This window comes from Crocuta crocuta, unplaced genomic scaffold (genome assembly GCF_008692635.1).
Source record: "Crocuta crocuta isolate KB4526 unplaced genomic scaffold, BGI_CrCroc_1.0 scaffold367, whole genome shotgun sequence".
In the NCBI taxonomy this organism is placed as follows: domain Eukaryota; kingdom Metazoa; phylum Chordata; class Mammalia; order Carnivora; family Hyaenidae; genus Crocuta; species Crocuta crocuta.
Window position 1 is genome coordinate 1403719 of NW_027527936.1, and position 16586 is coordinate 1420304.

Here is a 16586-nt window from a genome sequence, read left to right on the forward strand (position 1 = left end):
TCACTTCAGCACTATAAGAGACATTAACCCATGTTTTCTTCTAGTATTTCTCCAGGTTTCATTTTATTTTTAACATTTAAATGATCTATTTCAAATTTATTCTGTGAGACAAATAAGGCAAAGATAAAGCTTTCCTTTTCACCTTTTATTCAATAAATGTCCTCACCATCATTTTTGAAGAAATCATCTTCTCCCCACTGATTGGAAATGTCACTGTGATCGTATGTTAATTTCTTATATACATTTGGGCCTATCTCTGGACCCTGCCTTCTGTTCCTCTCATCAGTCAGTCTACTCTAAGATGAGGAGTATTTTGTTTCATGTAATTTCAAAACCAACTGAACCACTTTTAATTTTTCATAAGGCACCCTCAACTGTGTTTTCTTGGCACTTTCAAATGATTAATAAGTTATGGCATATCCAGTGCTAATAAAACCCTGTTGTGAGACAATGTACAACGCTTAAGTTTATGAGTTACACAGTGGCTCATTCTCAAAATATTGTCCATAGGTCTTTTAGATCACTAGCTTGATATTTTTTAATGAATCATCTAAAGATAAAACACCAAGCCAAAAAAAAAAAAATTCTGATTCATCCTGTCTCTCAGAACAAATCCCACCATTTCTCAGCTCCTATCATTTCTCAGCTCCTATAACATCCTGTTCACACCTTTATTTTCGCATTTTCACATCATATCGTTATTTACATAAGCTCTTCACAGATAGCAGCTACCTTTATTGTTATTTTTTAAAAATCTTCACTGTTTAACACACTGCCTGAAACTGAATCCAGTTCCCATAAAAGTTTAGTGAATGAAAAGAAGAAGCGAGCATGCACCAGAGCTTCTCTTTTCTGGACAAGTATGATTACGCTGGTGATACTCAAATTTACCTCTGGGAGCTGTACTTTGAGATGGACAGAAGAAACCAAAGTCTAAACGGTGCTCTAAGTGGCAAGGGGACACAAAACCATGTCACCTGAGGAGCAGCTGAAGGAACACTGACACTGAGCTTGCAGAAGAAACCAATCTTGGAGTCAATTTGCCATCCATCCACCAATCCAACAAATATTTACCGTGTGCAAAGCATTGTGCCGGGTGCTGGAGACACCACCATGATCAAATATTGTTCTTGCCCTCACAGAGCTTCAGTAGGAGCCAGAGGCTAGAGAGCCAACTACAGAAAGTGTGGTAAGTGCCATGCTTGGCTGTGGAGGGCGCTAGAGGAGGTCTTGTAGAAGGATTCCCAGGGAAGTAACCTTGATACTTGTAAGGAGTCAAAGGGTAAGCAGGAAGTCAGACAAGAAGAGAGACAATTCTTTGTTTTTAGAATCTTTTGTTTCAGACTGAAAGAAAAACATGTATAAAGTCCCAGAAGTAAGAAAAAGCACTTCTAAAAATGGAATTATTTTGGTATGGCTACTGGGCAGAGTTAAAAAACCAACCAACCAACCAGTAGTTGAGAAAGGAGGTGTTAGATAAAAGCAGTGCCCAGGTGTCAGAGAGCCTCCTCAACCACACCGATGAGAAGAGGAAGCACCGAAGGCTCTGGGGCAGGAATCATTCTGTGTGCGGTGTGAAGGATGGACTTGGAGGGCAGGGCTGGAGGCAGGAAGACGAGTGAGGAAGATATTCTAATAACCTATATGAGACAAGGTGCTTTGACCAGGACAGCCAGAGTGGCAGTGGGCAGGCAGTCCCTAGAGCTATCTTTTAATATCTGGAGGCTGGTGAGGGAAAAGCTGGCTACACTATTCCATGTTGCCCTAAAAGTTCAAAGTATGCCTGAGAGAATTGACAAAGAAACAGATTTTGGCCCAATAAATAAATCTGTCTAAATATGAAGCGAGTTCCTGAGGAAGGCTGTAAGTCCCCAACAACAATGAAAAGTTCAAGACAGGGGCGCTTGGGTGGCTTAGTCGGTTAAGCGTCCGACTTTCGCTTAGGTCATGATCTCGTGGTTCGTGGGTTCGAGCCCCACGTTGGGCTCTGTGCTGACTGCCAGCTCAGAGCCTGGAGCCTGTTTCAGTCTGTGACTCCCTCTCTCTCTGACCCTCCCCTGCTCACGCTGTCTCTCTCCTAGACATAAATAAAACATTAAAAAAAAAAAAAGTTCAAGACAAGGCATTTTATAAGATACTCAAAATGTTGAATTTTGAAATGCTGGGTCAAGTTAGATTATTTTAAGGCTTCTTCCAAACTCAGATTCTAAAAATCTACTGAATTTAATTTCTTTAAAAATTTTTTTGTTTATTTATTTAGAGAGAGACACACACAAAGCACAAGCAGGGGAGGGGCAGAGAGAGATGGAGACACAGAACAGAAGCAGGCTCCAGGCTGAGCTGTCAGCACAGAGCCCATTGCGGGGCTCAAACTCATACACCATGAGATTATGACCGGAGCTGAAGTTGGAAGTTGGATGCTTAACCGATTGAGCCGCCCAGGCGCCCCGTGAATTTCATTTCATTTTGATATTTGGGGCTGCTCTCTATGCTTGATGGGCAAAATGAAATATGCAGGATTAACTCATCAGAGCCTGTCTCTGGCTATGCTGGTGCTGTGTTATGATAGCCTCTACTCCTTGCACAGGAAAAATATATTTCCAAATTTTAACATCACTTCTTGTATCTACTTATGTTAAACCGAGTATCTACTTTTTACAATTCCCTATGAATAAAACAGATTGTTCACAACATACCTGAACTTGTCGCTGAACTACAGGTAATTGTTATCATTCATATTAGCAACAAAACCAGCAACAGCTCTCACAGAGTATCCTCCGTCTGCCCACCCCATATTCAATATCTCCCAAGTTCATCATAAGCTGAAAAGTAGGCTTTATTCCCATTTTAAAGATGAGGACAGACATAGGCTCAGAAAGATTAAGTAATTTTCCCCAAAATCACTGAACTGGTAAGCAGACAATAAGAATTTGAACTAAGGCCTGCCTGATTCTTAGGTCCATGATTTTTATGACAAAAACTAGTGCCTTCCAAAGCCTGAGGTAAGTTTTAAGTCATTAAGTGACTATCATTTATTGTCTATCAAGTGCCAGGCCTTTTACCTGCATTATTTCAACTCATTCGTTTCATCAGCTCACATTCATAGAACGCTTCACTTCAAAGAATGGTACAAGATTTGACTTAGAATAATGTCTGAGGATGGTCCCTCGACAGAATGAAAATAACAATCCTCAAAAGTTGAAAAGTATTTGAGAGGTTTTAAGATGTTTTCACGTCCATTAGCTCGTGTAATCTTGTTAACAACCTTGTGGAGTAGGCATGATGAGACTAACATCCCCATTTTCCAAGTCAGAACACTAAGGATCGGCATTACCAAGTTACTAAGTGCGGCTGGCTTTCAAAGAACCCAGGAGCTCTGACTCCTGGTCTAGCATTCTACTCCTCTACATCACCTTCTTTGTCAGTGGGCAATAAAAGTAATGTTCTGGGGAGAAAAGGCAAGAGGAAGCAAAAAGATAATGATAATAATAGAGGTGAACACATAAAGTCACAGAACAAGTAAAGATATTCAACAAAAATCAATAAAGCCATTAGGATATCAGTATTTGTGTAACATACAGAAAGATTTTAAAAGACCAAGATGAGACTGATGTTTAATGTAGAAACCCTGAAGGCTCATTAAGAATTACTGACATTAGCATTATTTCTCAAATCCTAGTCCTGAGGTATACTCTGTAAGCATGAAACCGGATGCGGGAGCAGTCTGACCTTGGTATTTGAACTGTTAATATTTCAGATTGCGTTTAGTTAAAAAATTTACAAAATCTTTAGGTTTAATTTCAGTTTGTTATATCTCATGAAAAATTTCTTTTGGGGAAATCCCACCAAATTCTGACTGAGAGTCAGCAGGGGTTTGTTTTCGTTCTGGAGTCACCGAATTAAGGGTAGCTTCCAGTTGGAGTCGGCCCCTGTTCCTCCGTGCGCTCTGCGTAACTACCACCCCCCACCCCTGCTGGCTTGGTCTGCACTTCCGGTAAGACTGGCTGCACGGGCGTGAGGCAGAAGAACACAGGACACACGGGTCCGTGCGACGCACAGGACGGCACCCTGGTCCTCGTCACGCTCGAATCTCTGGTTTGGTTATTATCCGTATTTAACAGAAATACAAGAAAGAAATCTTACCTAGTTCCAGGATGTCAGTAGCTTCTATTAAAGAAAAAAATGTTACAGCATAAGTCATCAGGACAAGTACACCAAAACGAAAGAAAGGTGAGGTTCTGGGGTAAAATGAAGGCTTGAGAGTTTGTATAATCCAACCCTCTCATGTTAAAAGATCCTGAGTGTGTTAGTAGTAGTCGCGGAATATACCACCTAACTGCATTGCTCTAAGCCTAACCTCTTAAAAACTGGAGACGCAGAGAGGCCAACCGGGCTTGAAGCTGTGAGGCTACTTCGAGATGACCTGTACTCAGAGTCTAAGTCTCCTGCTTCCAGTTCAAAACGAAACACACCGCTTCTAATAGACACCTCTACAAACTCTAATATTTGCGTGTGCTTCCATCAGTGAATTCCTGATACCTCAGACCTCTCAGAACAAAGGTTTTATGATAAGAGATGTCAAATTATTTTTCCAAGCTAAATGGAGGGCTTTTTTTCTTACCTTGATACTGGGATGCAGACTCGGAAAGGTGACCATACTTGTGTTTCCTAACATCATTCCAGTCTATCACTGCGGGAGGAGAGAAAACAGTCATGTGAAAAGAAAACGCAAGATTTCGATACTTCTCTAACTCAACAGCAGGCATCAATAGTCTTTGATAAAGTAATCCCCTTCTGAGATGGTATTCTAAGGAAATAGTCCAAACTACAGAAAAAAAGGTTTTATTTAAAAAAACTTGAGTATTGTTTATAAAAACAAAAAGGGAGGGAGGACACCTAAATGTCCAGAAGACTGATTAAGATACCACAGCATATTTATCAGTTGACAAAGGGTTTTGCAGCTTGAAATTTTTACAAAGGCTACACAACAAAATGGGGAACTGTATAAAGTTCTGATGTTATCTGGTAAAATATGAGAGCAAAAATTATATTCATGGAATAATAGAAATTATATAAAAAGCTAAAAACAAAGAACAGCCCTGCTCTGGGCTCAATTGTGTGCCTTCCCACCCCCCTCCCACACTTCAATGTGACTGTATTTGGAGACAGGGTCTTTAAAGTAACTACATTAAAATGAGATCATTTAACATCATTAAAATGAGCCCTAATCTAACAAGACTGGTGTCCTTATAAGAGGAAATTTGGACACATAAAGGGACAGAGAAAAGAGTACATGAAGACAGAAGATGGGCATCTAAAAGCCAAGGAGAGAGGCCTCAGAAAAAAATCAACTCTACCTATACCTTGGTCTCTGACTTCCAGCCTCCAGAAACAGGAGAAAATAAATTTCTTTTTTCTTTAAAGTGTATTTATTTATTTTGAGAGAGAGAGAGAGATCGCACGCAAGTGGGGGCAGGGCAGAGAGAGAGAGAGGGAGAGAGAGAATCCCAAGCAGGCTCCGCATCATGAGCACAGAGCCCAGTGTAGGGCTTGAACTCATGAACAGTGAGATCATGACCTGAGCTGAGATCAGAGTTGGACACTTAACCAACTGAACCACCGAGGTGCCCCGAGAAAATAATTTTGTTTAAATCACCAGCTCTGTAATCTTTGCAGTCGTAGCAAACTAATACAACCCTAAAAGTTATCACTAGAAAAAAGAGAAAAAAAAACCACAAGAAGCAAACACAGCAACTATAAGCATCTGGTTATCTTTGGGTAGTGGTCCTACTCCTCCCACCCTTATTTTCTAATCTCGTATATTTTCAATTTTTTTAATAAAGAGGACAAGTTACTTATATAATGGAAATACATTTTTCTTGTTTGAAAATTTAGAGGGAAAATCCATTCCCTCCTATCTCTTTTTTTGTCAAATCTGCCTAGTAAAGCCTCAGACTTAACTCTGGTTAAAGCCGCTTATCCGCCATGCCTACCCCAACAGCTCACAAGTGCTGGAGAAAACCAAATGCAAGCTGACTGGTTTCACTTCAAACTCATGGCCATAATTCTCAAATGCTATTTAACACTGTCTAGAAATCATACCACATTTCCATACTGTGTCTGCTTGTCCACCTTCCCCCCAAAAATTTATTTATTTTTCTTTCTCCTCATACTCCAAATAGTCCCTCCCTCACCTTCACTCTTAGGTACAATGTTAATTTAGGGTTCATTGAGAAAAGAGAAATAAGGGACAGGAAGCCTCTATATGCCCCTCAGGAAGGCACAGGCTCCATCATGTTTAGTGGCATATCCCCCATGCACAGTAGAGTAGCAGGTGCTCAGTCAGTGTCTTACTCATTCATCATTCTTTCTGACTGCTCTTCTATTGCTGTGGATGAAGGGTCTGTTTTTATCAAAAGGCAACCCTCCGGTTTTGCTCCAGATCCCATTTCCTCTCATCCTCTCAAGGACTTTGCATGTATTTCCTTTCTAGACCATTTGCATCTGCATCTTTACTGCCCCGTCATCTCCTACCAAACAGATCAACACAAAAAAACAAACAAGTACCCCTTCTCCAACCTTCTCTTAATCCCATGTATATCCCTCCTGCCTTCTATTTCTCAGGAAAACTTACTTTATTTTAAGAGTTATCTATAGTTACTGCTTCTCACTTCTTCACATTAATTATCTCCTCATTCAAACAGGGTTTTCCTGTTCACCACTCCACTGAGATCACTCCCAAACTCGTATTTCTAGCACTGACCTCCTCTTGGAATTCCACACTTACATATAATCTCTACATAGTTACCACATCAGATGTTTCAAATTTAACATGGCTAAAACAGGATGCCACCTCTTGCCAACCTGTTCCTTTTTTTAAAAGTTTTTATTTAATTTTCAGTTAGTTGACATATAGTGTAATACCAGTTTTAGATGTACAGTATAGCGATCAACACTTCCATCCATCCACTAGTGCTCACCGTGAAAGTGCATGCCTTAATCCCAACACCTATTTAATCCATCCCCCCAGCAACTCTCTGGTGACCATCAGTTTGTTCTCTACAGTTGAGAGTCTGTTCCTTGGTTTGCCTCTCTCTCCTTCTGTCCCCTCTTTGCTCGTTTGCTTTGTTTCTTAAATTCCACATATGAATGAAATCATGTGTGATGGAGAGGCCATTTATTGGTTTGGGGAGACAACCTGTCCTCTTCTTCTCTCCCCCAAACCAGTAAATGGCATCTCCACCACCAAGCTGTTCAAGCCAAATATCCCTGATGTCATCCTTGATGCTGCTATGTCCTTTACACTCACATCCACTCAGTAAGTTCTGCTGGACCAGGTCCCCAGCCCATCTACCACTCATTCCACTGCTCACACTCTATTTCTAGTCACCATCCTTCTTACTTGGACCATTAGGACGACCTGCTGACTGGAATCCCTGCTTCCACTCTTGCCCTACTCCAACCTACTCACCATACAGGGCTCAGAGTGAGCATTTTAAAACACAAAACAGCTAATGTCATTCATCTGCTCAAGGGTAAATGGCTTCCCAAGAGCTTCCCACTGAATTAAGGATGCTTTGCACAGATATGCAGGATTTGGCTGCTGCCATTTCTCTGATCTTGCCCCATGATACCCTCCCCCTCCAACTTTTTTAAAGTTTACTTATTTATTTTGAGGGGGGGAAGGAGGAAGGGAAAGGAAGAGGGAGAGGGAAGGAGAGACAGCACTAGTGGGGGAGGGGCAAAGAGGGAGGGAGACAGAGAATCCCAAACAGGCTGCATGCTGAACACAGAGACCTACATAGGACTCCATCCCATGAACCATGAGATCATGACCTGAGCCAAAATCAAGAGTTGGATGCTTAACCAACTGAGTCACCCAGATGCCCCAGGACTTTTCCCTTTTCCACTACACTCTAGTCACACTGGCCAGTGTCCCACCCCAAGTGTTTGCTTTCTCTCCTGGATGGACATCCCTTGTCTTTCTAGTACGTTTGTTCTCCTCTAAATCATTAATAAAGATGATAAACTTGATCAGGCTAAAAAATTGCTGACAGAGACAAAAGATATGAGGGTATCATAACTGAATTCATGCTTTAAATTTTTTCACAATAATTTTTGAATTATTTTTGATTAGAAAGAATGTATTCTTAAAAATTAAATATATAATATATATTCCATTTACGTACAAGTTTTCAGTATCATATCACTTAAGTAAAGATGAGCTACTAGCATACACAAAACGGATTCAGGAAGCTACAATAAATTGAAACCAGGCTGTAAGATCACTAATACAATTAATAAAACAATTTAAAATCAACCAATACAATTTACAGGAAAAAATACTCTAATAATGAGAAGAAAACAAAAGCCAGATCCAATGATGAAGCAAAATGAACAAAATAATTAACAAACTTAACTGGGCAGGAAGGCATTGAAATAAGCTTCCATAAGACAATGAAAAAGGTACTTCTGAGAAGAAATACTTGAAACTCCTGGCACAAACAAGTGGAACCGGGAAAGCAGTGCCCAAAGAAGAAAAGGAGACAGCAACCACATTCATTACAAACTGCTTAATTTTTTTTAAAATTTTTTTAAAAATTTTTATTTATTTCTAGGAGAGAGAGAGAGAGACAGCGTGAACAGGAGAGGGTCAGAGAGACAGGGAGACACAGACTCTGAAACAGGCTCCAGGCTCTGAGCTGGCAGTCAGCACAGAGCCCGACGCAGGGCTCGAACCCAAGAACCGCGAGATCATGACCTAAGCGAAAGTCGGACGCTTAACCGACTAAGCCACCCAGGCGCCCCTAAACTGCTTAATTTTTAAGCATCGCCATAAATTACCCAGTGGATTAGGCCACCATCTCTGTATCAATTCTTTTTTTTTTTTTTTTTAATTTTTAAAATGTTTATCTATCTACTTTTGAGAGAGACAGAGAATGAGTAGGGGGGTGGAGAGAGAGAAAGGGAGACACAGAATCTGAAGGAGGCTCCAGCCTCTGAGCTGTCAGCACAGAGTCCGACGCGGGGCTCGAACTTGTGAACTGCAAGATCATTACCTGAGCCAAACTCGGATGGTTGCTCAACCGACTGACCCACACAGGTGCCCCACATTCCTGTATCAATTCTTAAATGTACAGAATGCAGCATCTAATAGAGTTCCACACGTAAAAACAGGAGCTAGTCACCTCTAAGTTTTCAAAGCATTCTAAGACTAATAGCCATGTTTCAGAATATTGTAGGATATGTAGCTGCTACATTTAAAATAGGTTAGTTTACTTTAGTCTCTCTCCTCAGGCAGTGTATTTCTTCTCCTGTAGTCCTTCTCCCATTTAGTGATACATCAGAAACCTGGAGTCCTCTTTAACTGTCCACTCTCTCTTGTCCACCAAATCTAACCAGTTATCAAAATCTGTCAGTTTTACTTCTAAAATGACTGTCTCCTCTGCTCCTTTTCTGAGTTTAAGAGTTCATTCTCTCTCACCTTGACCAACAGAAACAGCTACTTCATTCCTGTCTGTGACATCACCCCTTTCCAACTCATACTTTAGCATTCAGTTTTAAAATACTTATATTTATGTATCTTAAAACTAAGATTAGCTAAAACATGTCGCTACTCCTTTAAAAGTCTTCAAAGGTCAAAACCTAAACTGTCTCCATAATAAACATGCCATATGTGTCTGGACATCTCCTCCCTTCTCTATTTGGGAGATTCTTTTTATTCACCATGGTCCAGGATACATGTTACTTTCTAATATCTTTCTGGCAACATCCCTAAGCAGAGCACTATTTCTGTCTCCTACTTCTATCCTGTTCCAGGTGTCAGAGGTAAATACTACTAACCCAGCCAGTATTCTTGGGGCTTGACACATAGTGAGCCCCTTTTTCTTTCTGAAAAAAGAAAAGAAAAAGGTTGTCTTTTTACCAAACTCAGAAACAGGTATGCAATGAGAGAAAATCACACATAGTAAAAAGTCAATATTTATTTTTAAGAAATTTTTAAAATCTATTTTTGAGAGAGAGAGAGAGAGAGAGAGAGAGAGAGAGAGAGAGAGAGAGAGGGAGGGAGAGACTGAGAGTGAGCAGGGAAGGGGCAGAAAGAAGGGGAGACAGAACCCAAAGCAGGCTCCAGGCTCCGAGCTGTCAGCACAGAGCCCGACACGGGGCTCAGACTCATGAACTGTGAGATCATGGCCTGAGCCGAAGTCAGACGCTCAACTGACTGAGCCATCCAGGTGCCCCAAGAAGTCAATATTTAAATGCAAGCTTTCATCAAAACAATTTTGACACATAAGTGAATACTTAGATACAGAATCCACTAGAGTTAAATTATCTATCAATTATTCATGTTAAATAAGAAATAATTAAAAACAAATCTTCTAAAACTGTAGATAAAAGTCATTTATATATGATTTTGGAGTTTTCTTCCACTGCAGATATACTATTTCAATACCTAGGCTAATATTAAAAATGTACTTGCTATCATTTACTGAGTACAGTTTCCGCTTCAATTTTGCAAGACGAAAAAAGTTGCAGAGATGGATGGTAGGAATGGTTGCACAACAATGTGAATGTATTCAATGCCACTAAACTGTACACTTAAAAATGGTTAAAATAGTAAATTCTGAGTTATATACCTTTAATCACAATTTTAAAAATTCAATTAATTTAAAAAAATGAACCTGCATTTCTGGGATGTCAGAAGGCTCAGAAGTTGCCATACTGATTCCATTTCACATTCAACTAACACCTATCATTGTCATATGCCAGGCCCAGGGCCAGGTGGTTTCATATATATCACCTCGGGTATTATCAAGTATGTATCTGCAGGTGAAGAGTAAGGATCTGGAGCTCAGAAAGTTGAACAGGACCACAGAGAGGAAGGGCTGGTTAGGCAAGAGCAATGAAAAATATGCAATAATAGTTCATAAATGAAAAACCGAATTGAACTAATGCCCTGAATCGTATTTATATAGTTTTATTTATGCAGTAAACATGAATAATCTGCTGTTTGTCAGGCACTATCCTGGGCACTTAAGATAAGTCACTGGACAAAACAGATAGAAACTCCTGCTTCTCATGACGTTTACATTCTATCCACAGGTTTCACAAAATGTGATCTCTGGACAGGAGACATCTGAAATAGGATTCACTTCAGGGAAGCAGATGTCAGAACGAGACTTCCTGGCAAGGAAAACTAGCCTGCAGGGGATGGGTTATTCGTTCCCTAAGGAGTATAAACAGAAAGCCTGGATGACCACCTATCACCAAAGATGCCGAAACTTTTCCAAGCTGAGAAGGAATTTATGGGTTGTAAGGGGATTAATTACATAAACTTCTAAGATCCTATTCAACCCTGGAGTTCTATTTCGCTAAGCATCAAATAATATTATGCGGCCGAGAGCGCAACATATCCATAACTTGTGTGCGCACACGTGTGTGTGAGCACATGACTATGAACTATTTACCAGTATAAATTACGTCTCATTCTCCTTTATAGCTCATGTGTCTAAGTCCATGAAATGAATGAATGAATACAATGTCACAGGCTAAAAGACAGTGGATTGCTTCCTATTAAATCTTATTCAATTTGACACTTAAATTCCATTTCCAACTTGCTATTTTCAAAATAACCCTCTAAAGCCTTTCCTATTTCCAGATTGAAATGATATTAATCTACTCTCTAAAAAAAAATTGACTACACATAGGTTCCAGCTCTGTGCTAGGGAATGGGGGATTCAAAAAATAGCAAGATACTCTCCCTTTAGCATAGAAGAGGGAGAAAGATACGGAAGTAAATGTGATAAAGTACTATAGGTACTGCATTAAAAGTAAATGAGGGCTCAGAAGGTAGAGGAGAGGGGAGGAGCCAGTTCTATCTGGGAGACAACAGGGGGAGAAATTAAGACTTTCATGGCAAAGGAATTGTGTCTTGGGGATGGAGTAATAAGAAAAGTATATCAGGGCATCTGGGTGGCTCAGTTGGCTAAGTGTACAACTTCAGCCTAGGTCACGATCTCACGATTTGTGAGTTTGAGCCCCACCTCAGGCTCTGTGCTGACAGCCCAGAGCCTGTTCGGATTCTGTGTCTTCCTCTCTCTCTGTCCCTCTCCTGCTCATGCTCTGTCTCTCAAAAATAAATAAATGTTAAAAAAAATTTTTTTTAATAAAATAAAGAGAGGGAATAATGTAAAGAGAGAAATGATGCCATAAACACTATGTTAGACCTGCCCTAATATGGTAGCCACTAGCCATATGTAGCACCCAAAATGTGGCAAGTGGGACTAAGAAAGTGAATATTTAATTTTGTTTTAATTTTTGTATTAATTTAAATTCATAACTAACATTCAGTACAGTTATGGGGGAAAACTTTTAAAGTATGTTTGGAACAAAGCTGGGTAAGAGACTCTACTTCTGTGATTGAAAATTGTTGAAATCTAAATACGAGTCAATCATTTCTGTCAAAACTTAGTGTCTGATTTGAGATGTGCTATAACTGTAAAACATATACCAGATTCTGAAGACTGAGTATAAAAAAAGGAATGTGGAATAGCTCCTTATGTATTTTTATACTGGTGACATGTCAAAGCAGTATTTTAGATATCCTAGGTTAAATAAGATATACTATTAAAATTAAATTTCCCTATTTCTTCTTTACCCTTTTCAGTGTGGCTACTAGAAAATTTACCATTTTGTACCTGACTTGCATTGTAATTCTACTGGGCAGTGCCATGCTGGGCAACTGTAGTTCAATGTGGCTGGAGCAGAAGGTATGTTAAGGGGTATGACAAGAGAAGTAAAATGTGGTCAGTGTCAGTGCCTATATATTTTACTATAATGGAGAAGCCAGATGTACAATAAGCAAAAAGAATCCAATGGGCAGAGAAGTAGAGGTGAGGGGCAGAGGAGAGACTATCCTAATGGTCTATGGGACCTTGGCTCTAGAGGCTCATTACACTCTTGCTTTTCACATGGTTTAGTTGTTCAGCCTCTCTAGTAATTAACAGAATCCTGTTTTATATGTAGAGACAGAAGAAAAGGCTTTAGAGAAACTAAACTTGACATGATTTTAGTGTCAAGTGGAAGAGCAAACTTAATCTCAGACAAATCATACCACCTGAGGAAATCCCAAACAAAGGATAAAAAAAGAATAAGACATAATAATATAGAGAACTATGCTTAACATAGAGATTTCATCTTTAAAGATTCCTGATAAGATTCTAAGTTTCTACAAAGCTAAAATTTCATTTAGAATCTAAACTCTGAAACTTATGAGATGCTTTTCTATGAAATTCAACTAATACTATTAAAAATATCACTATTGGGACACCTGGATGGCTCAGTTGATTGTTATTTGACTCTTGGTTTTGGCTCAGGTCCTGATCTCACGGTTTGTGAGTTTGAGTCCCACATCAGGCTCTGTGCTGACAATGCAGAGCCTACTTAGGATCCTCTCTCCCTGCCTTTCTCTCTCACACTCCTTCTCTGTCTCTGTCTCTCAAAAATAAATAAACAGACTTAAAAAATCACTATTAAAAATGGCAAGAATGCATACCTCCTTGAAATGGCTATAAGTTTCAATAAGACATTTAAATAATACTTATTTTTTAATTTGAGAGAGCGCGAGCGAGCATGACTGAGAAAGAGAATAAGAGGGTGAGAGAAAGAAAGAATCTTTAGCTGGCTCCATGGAGCCTGATATGGGGCTCAAGGAATCATGACCTGAGCCAAAATCAAGAGTAGGACATTCAACCGACTGAACCCCCAAGGCGCCCCAACATGTAAATATTTAAATGCTAGACAAAGTGTCTAGCATGGTGCCTAACACAGAGAAAAAAAATCATTAAATAATAAGTTTTTCTTTTCTTAATAATAATCTATAGTGTGGCTGAACTGTTACAGAAATATCTTCAAATATTTAAAAAGCAGAACTTCCAATTCCTTCCACAACCTAAAAAAAACTGATGACAAAATAGCAAAAAAGACACTGTGGCTAAAAGAAATGGATAACGAATGATATAATTAGTAACGAGGAGTTCCTTAAAGTCAGTCTTTGCTAAATATCTTAATCCCTCATACCTCCAGAATAGGGCAAAAAGATACTTACCACTAGGCTGCATAGTCAATGGACTTAAAACTGGTCAAGGAGTTAAGAAGTTTGGGATTTATCCCTGGATCCACCAATACCTTACTCTGACCTCTGACAAGTCAGTTTCTCTGTATGTTAATTTCTCCATCTGCAGAATGGGGGTGGGAGGAAGGAGGACACTTATTACCCCTTAAACCATGAGACTTAAGTATTAACAAAGTGGTTACATTATTTAAAAAGTAGGACATTCAGATACATCTTTTTTTGCTTATTAGAATAACTCAGCTTGGATAGTACCTTATAGCAAGTACCACAGGTTTAACGTAACTAAGCCTCAATATTCACAGCAATAAACAATATAGATATTTGCTACATTTGGTCCCAAGCAAACACTGCAAATAAATATAATTTCCAGCTAACCAGGTTAAGCCAAAAGCTTAAAAGATACTAAAAATCCATTAACATGGTACTATGGATTGAACATGTTCCCTCCAAACTCATATGTTAAAGTCCCAATCCCCAATGTGGCTGTATTTGGAGCTAGGACTTTCAGGGAGATAACTAAGGTTAAATGAAGTCATAAGGGTAGGGCCCTAATTTGAAAGAACTGGGGTCCTTATTAGACAAAGTCAAGGCACCAGAGAGATCTCTCTCCTTCTCCCTAACCCTCTTCCTCTCTCTCTGCCCAAATACATAAGGAGAAAAAGGCTAGGTGAGGTCATGGCCAAAAAAGTGCTGTCTGTAAGCTGAGAAGAGACCTGACCAGAAACAAACCCTGCTAGCATCTTGATCTTGGACTCCAGACTCAGACTATGAGAAAGTAAACTTCTACTGTTTAACTCACCCAGCCAGGGGTATTTTGTTATAAAAATCTGCGCAGACTAATGTACATGGTCATAAGACAAATGAAGCCGTAGCAATGCTTTTCGAGTACCTACCTCATGCAACACTATTCAGGTTCCAAGTTGCCCTAAAGAATCTTCAATGTTTCTTTTAACATAGTTTGGTAGTAAAATAAAGCAAAACAAAATGAGAAATATCAAATTGGAAGTCAAAATTTTACAATTTGTTTGTTTTTTGTTTAAGTAGGCTCCATACCCAGCAGGGAGCCCAACGCAGGTCCTGAACTCACAACCCTGGGATCAAGACCTGAGCCAAGATCAAGAGTCAGATGCTTAATGGACTGAGCCACCCAGCCACCTATTCTGTTTTTAATGTCAAGTCTATTTTCCCTTAGAGACTATTTTTCTTTAAAGACTTTAGGCAATAACTTAACTGTACTGAGCCTCAGTTTTCTTATCCGTAAAATATGGATGATAATCCCCGTGCTACTTACTTTACAAGGTTGTTGTGAAGAACTAATGAAAAAATGGCTTCAAAAGCATGTGATACAGTAACAAGGATTATTAAGGGAAAACTTGCCATTTGCTATCTTTCTCAGAGAGAAAATGGAGATCCTGATTAATACAATGTGCTTACAAAGAGGACACAGGATATTAGAGCCTCCTATTACTAGTTTGGCCCCTAAGGATTCGAATACTCCGTTTTTGAGTAACGACTGTAATGAATATTTGCTAGAATTACTTCTACTTTGCCTCTTCTCCCTTTGGCTTCCTCTTACTGCCGACTGCAACCTTTAAAAATTATTGTAATTCAATCCTCTTGGAGGAAGTGAAAGTGCTTGTATTTATTTCAAAAGACTGTAATGACGCTAAGGGGCTTGAAAAAGAATAACCTGAATCCTGAGAAATGCAAGTCTGGAGCCCTGAAGCACTGAGAGAGTAGTCTGTAGAATATCCTAGAAAACGTATCCTTTTTGATTTCTGAGAAAGAGCACAAGAGCATAGACTAGTAATATGAAGTGGTGCTGTCCTATAGAACTTTCTGCGATGCCAGAAATGTTCTGTGCCACCTAGTGGGTAGCCATTAGCCACATGTGGCTCTTTGGCACTTGAAATGTGGCCAGTGAAGAGTTGCATTTTTGCTTATAGTTTTTTATTAAATTTAAATAGACACATGTGGCCAGGGGTGACTATACTGGACAGTGCAATATCTAGAGGCTCTAAAGATTCTGTTATTTCTGGAGACCCCTGAGAGAAAAATAATATGGAGGTTGTAGAAAAATCTATAAGGCTGTGGAAGCTTCCTTTCAACATGTGACCAAACAATCATAATAGGCTATCCCCTGAAGCAAGGGAAAGTAGAAGAAATTCTCCATATATTAAGAAAAAAATTTAGTTATAAATCATCACTTACATAATAGTAATAATAATTGTAAACATTATATAGCTATTTTAAAGTGTTTACTATATTCCAGATACTGTGCTGATCATTTCAATAAAACCATGTGGTTAAATCCTCACCAGTATGACACTCCCTCCCCCCCCCCTTTTTTTTTTTACTAATGAGGAAATAATACCCAGAGAAGTGGAGTAATTTTCTAAAAGGTTATAACCAGTAGAAAATCCAGGGTCTGAACCCAAAGTATGCTCTTAAC

At 39.3% G+C, this 16586-nt stretch overlaps 1 protein-coding gene across 8 annotated transcripts in view; it reads right to left on the reverse strand.

The window, feature by feature from the left end:
* SCMH1 (Scm polycomb group protein homolog 1) overlaps positions 1-16586 on the reverse strand; it is a 159112-nt gene that overhangs the window by 117469 nt on the left and 25057 nt on the right. For 2 of the 8 annotated variants that reach the window (XM_077752005.1, XM_077752001.1), the window contains exons 3-4: positions 4622-4690; positions 4144-4167 (exon numbers count right to left, since the gene is read on the reverse strand). In XM_077752005.1, coding sequence (XP_077608131.1) covers positions 4144-4167; positions 4622-4690 — 93 coding nt within the window. Of the gene's footprint in view, positions 1-4143; positions 4168-4621; positions 4691-14107; positions 14238-16586 lie in introns of those variants that run through there. The other 6 variants (XM_077751999.1, XM_077752004.1, XM_077751998.1 and 3 more) reach the window with 5 other exon arrangements.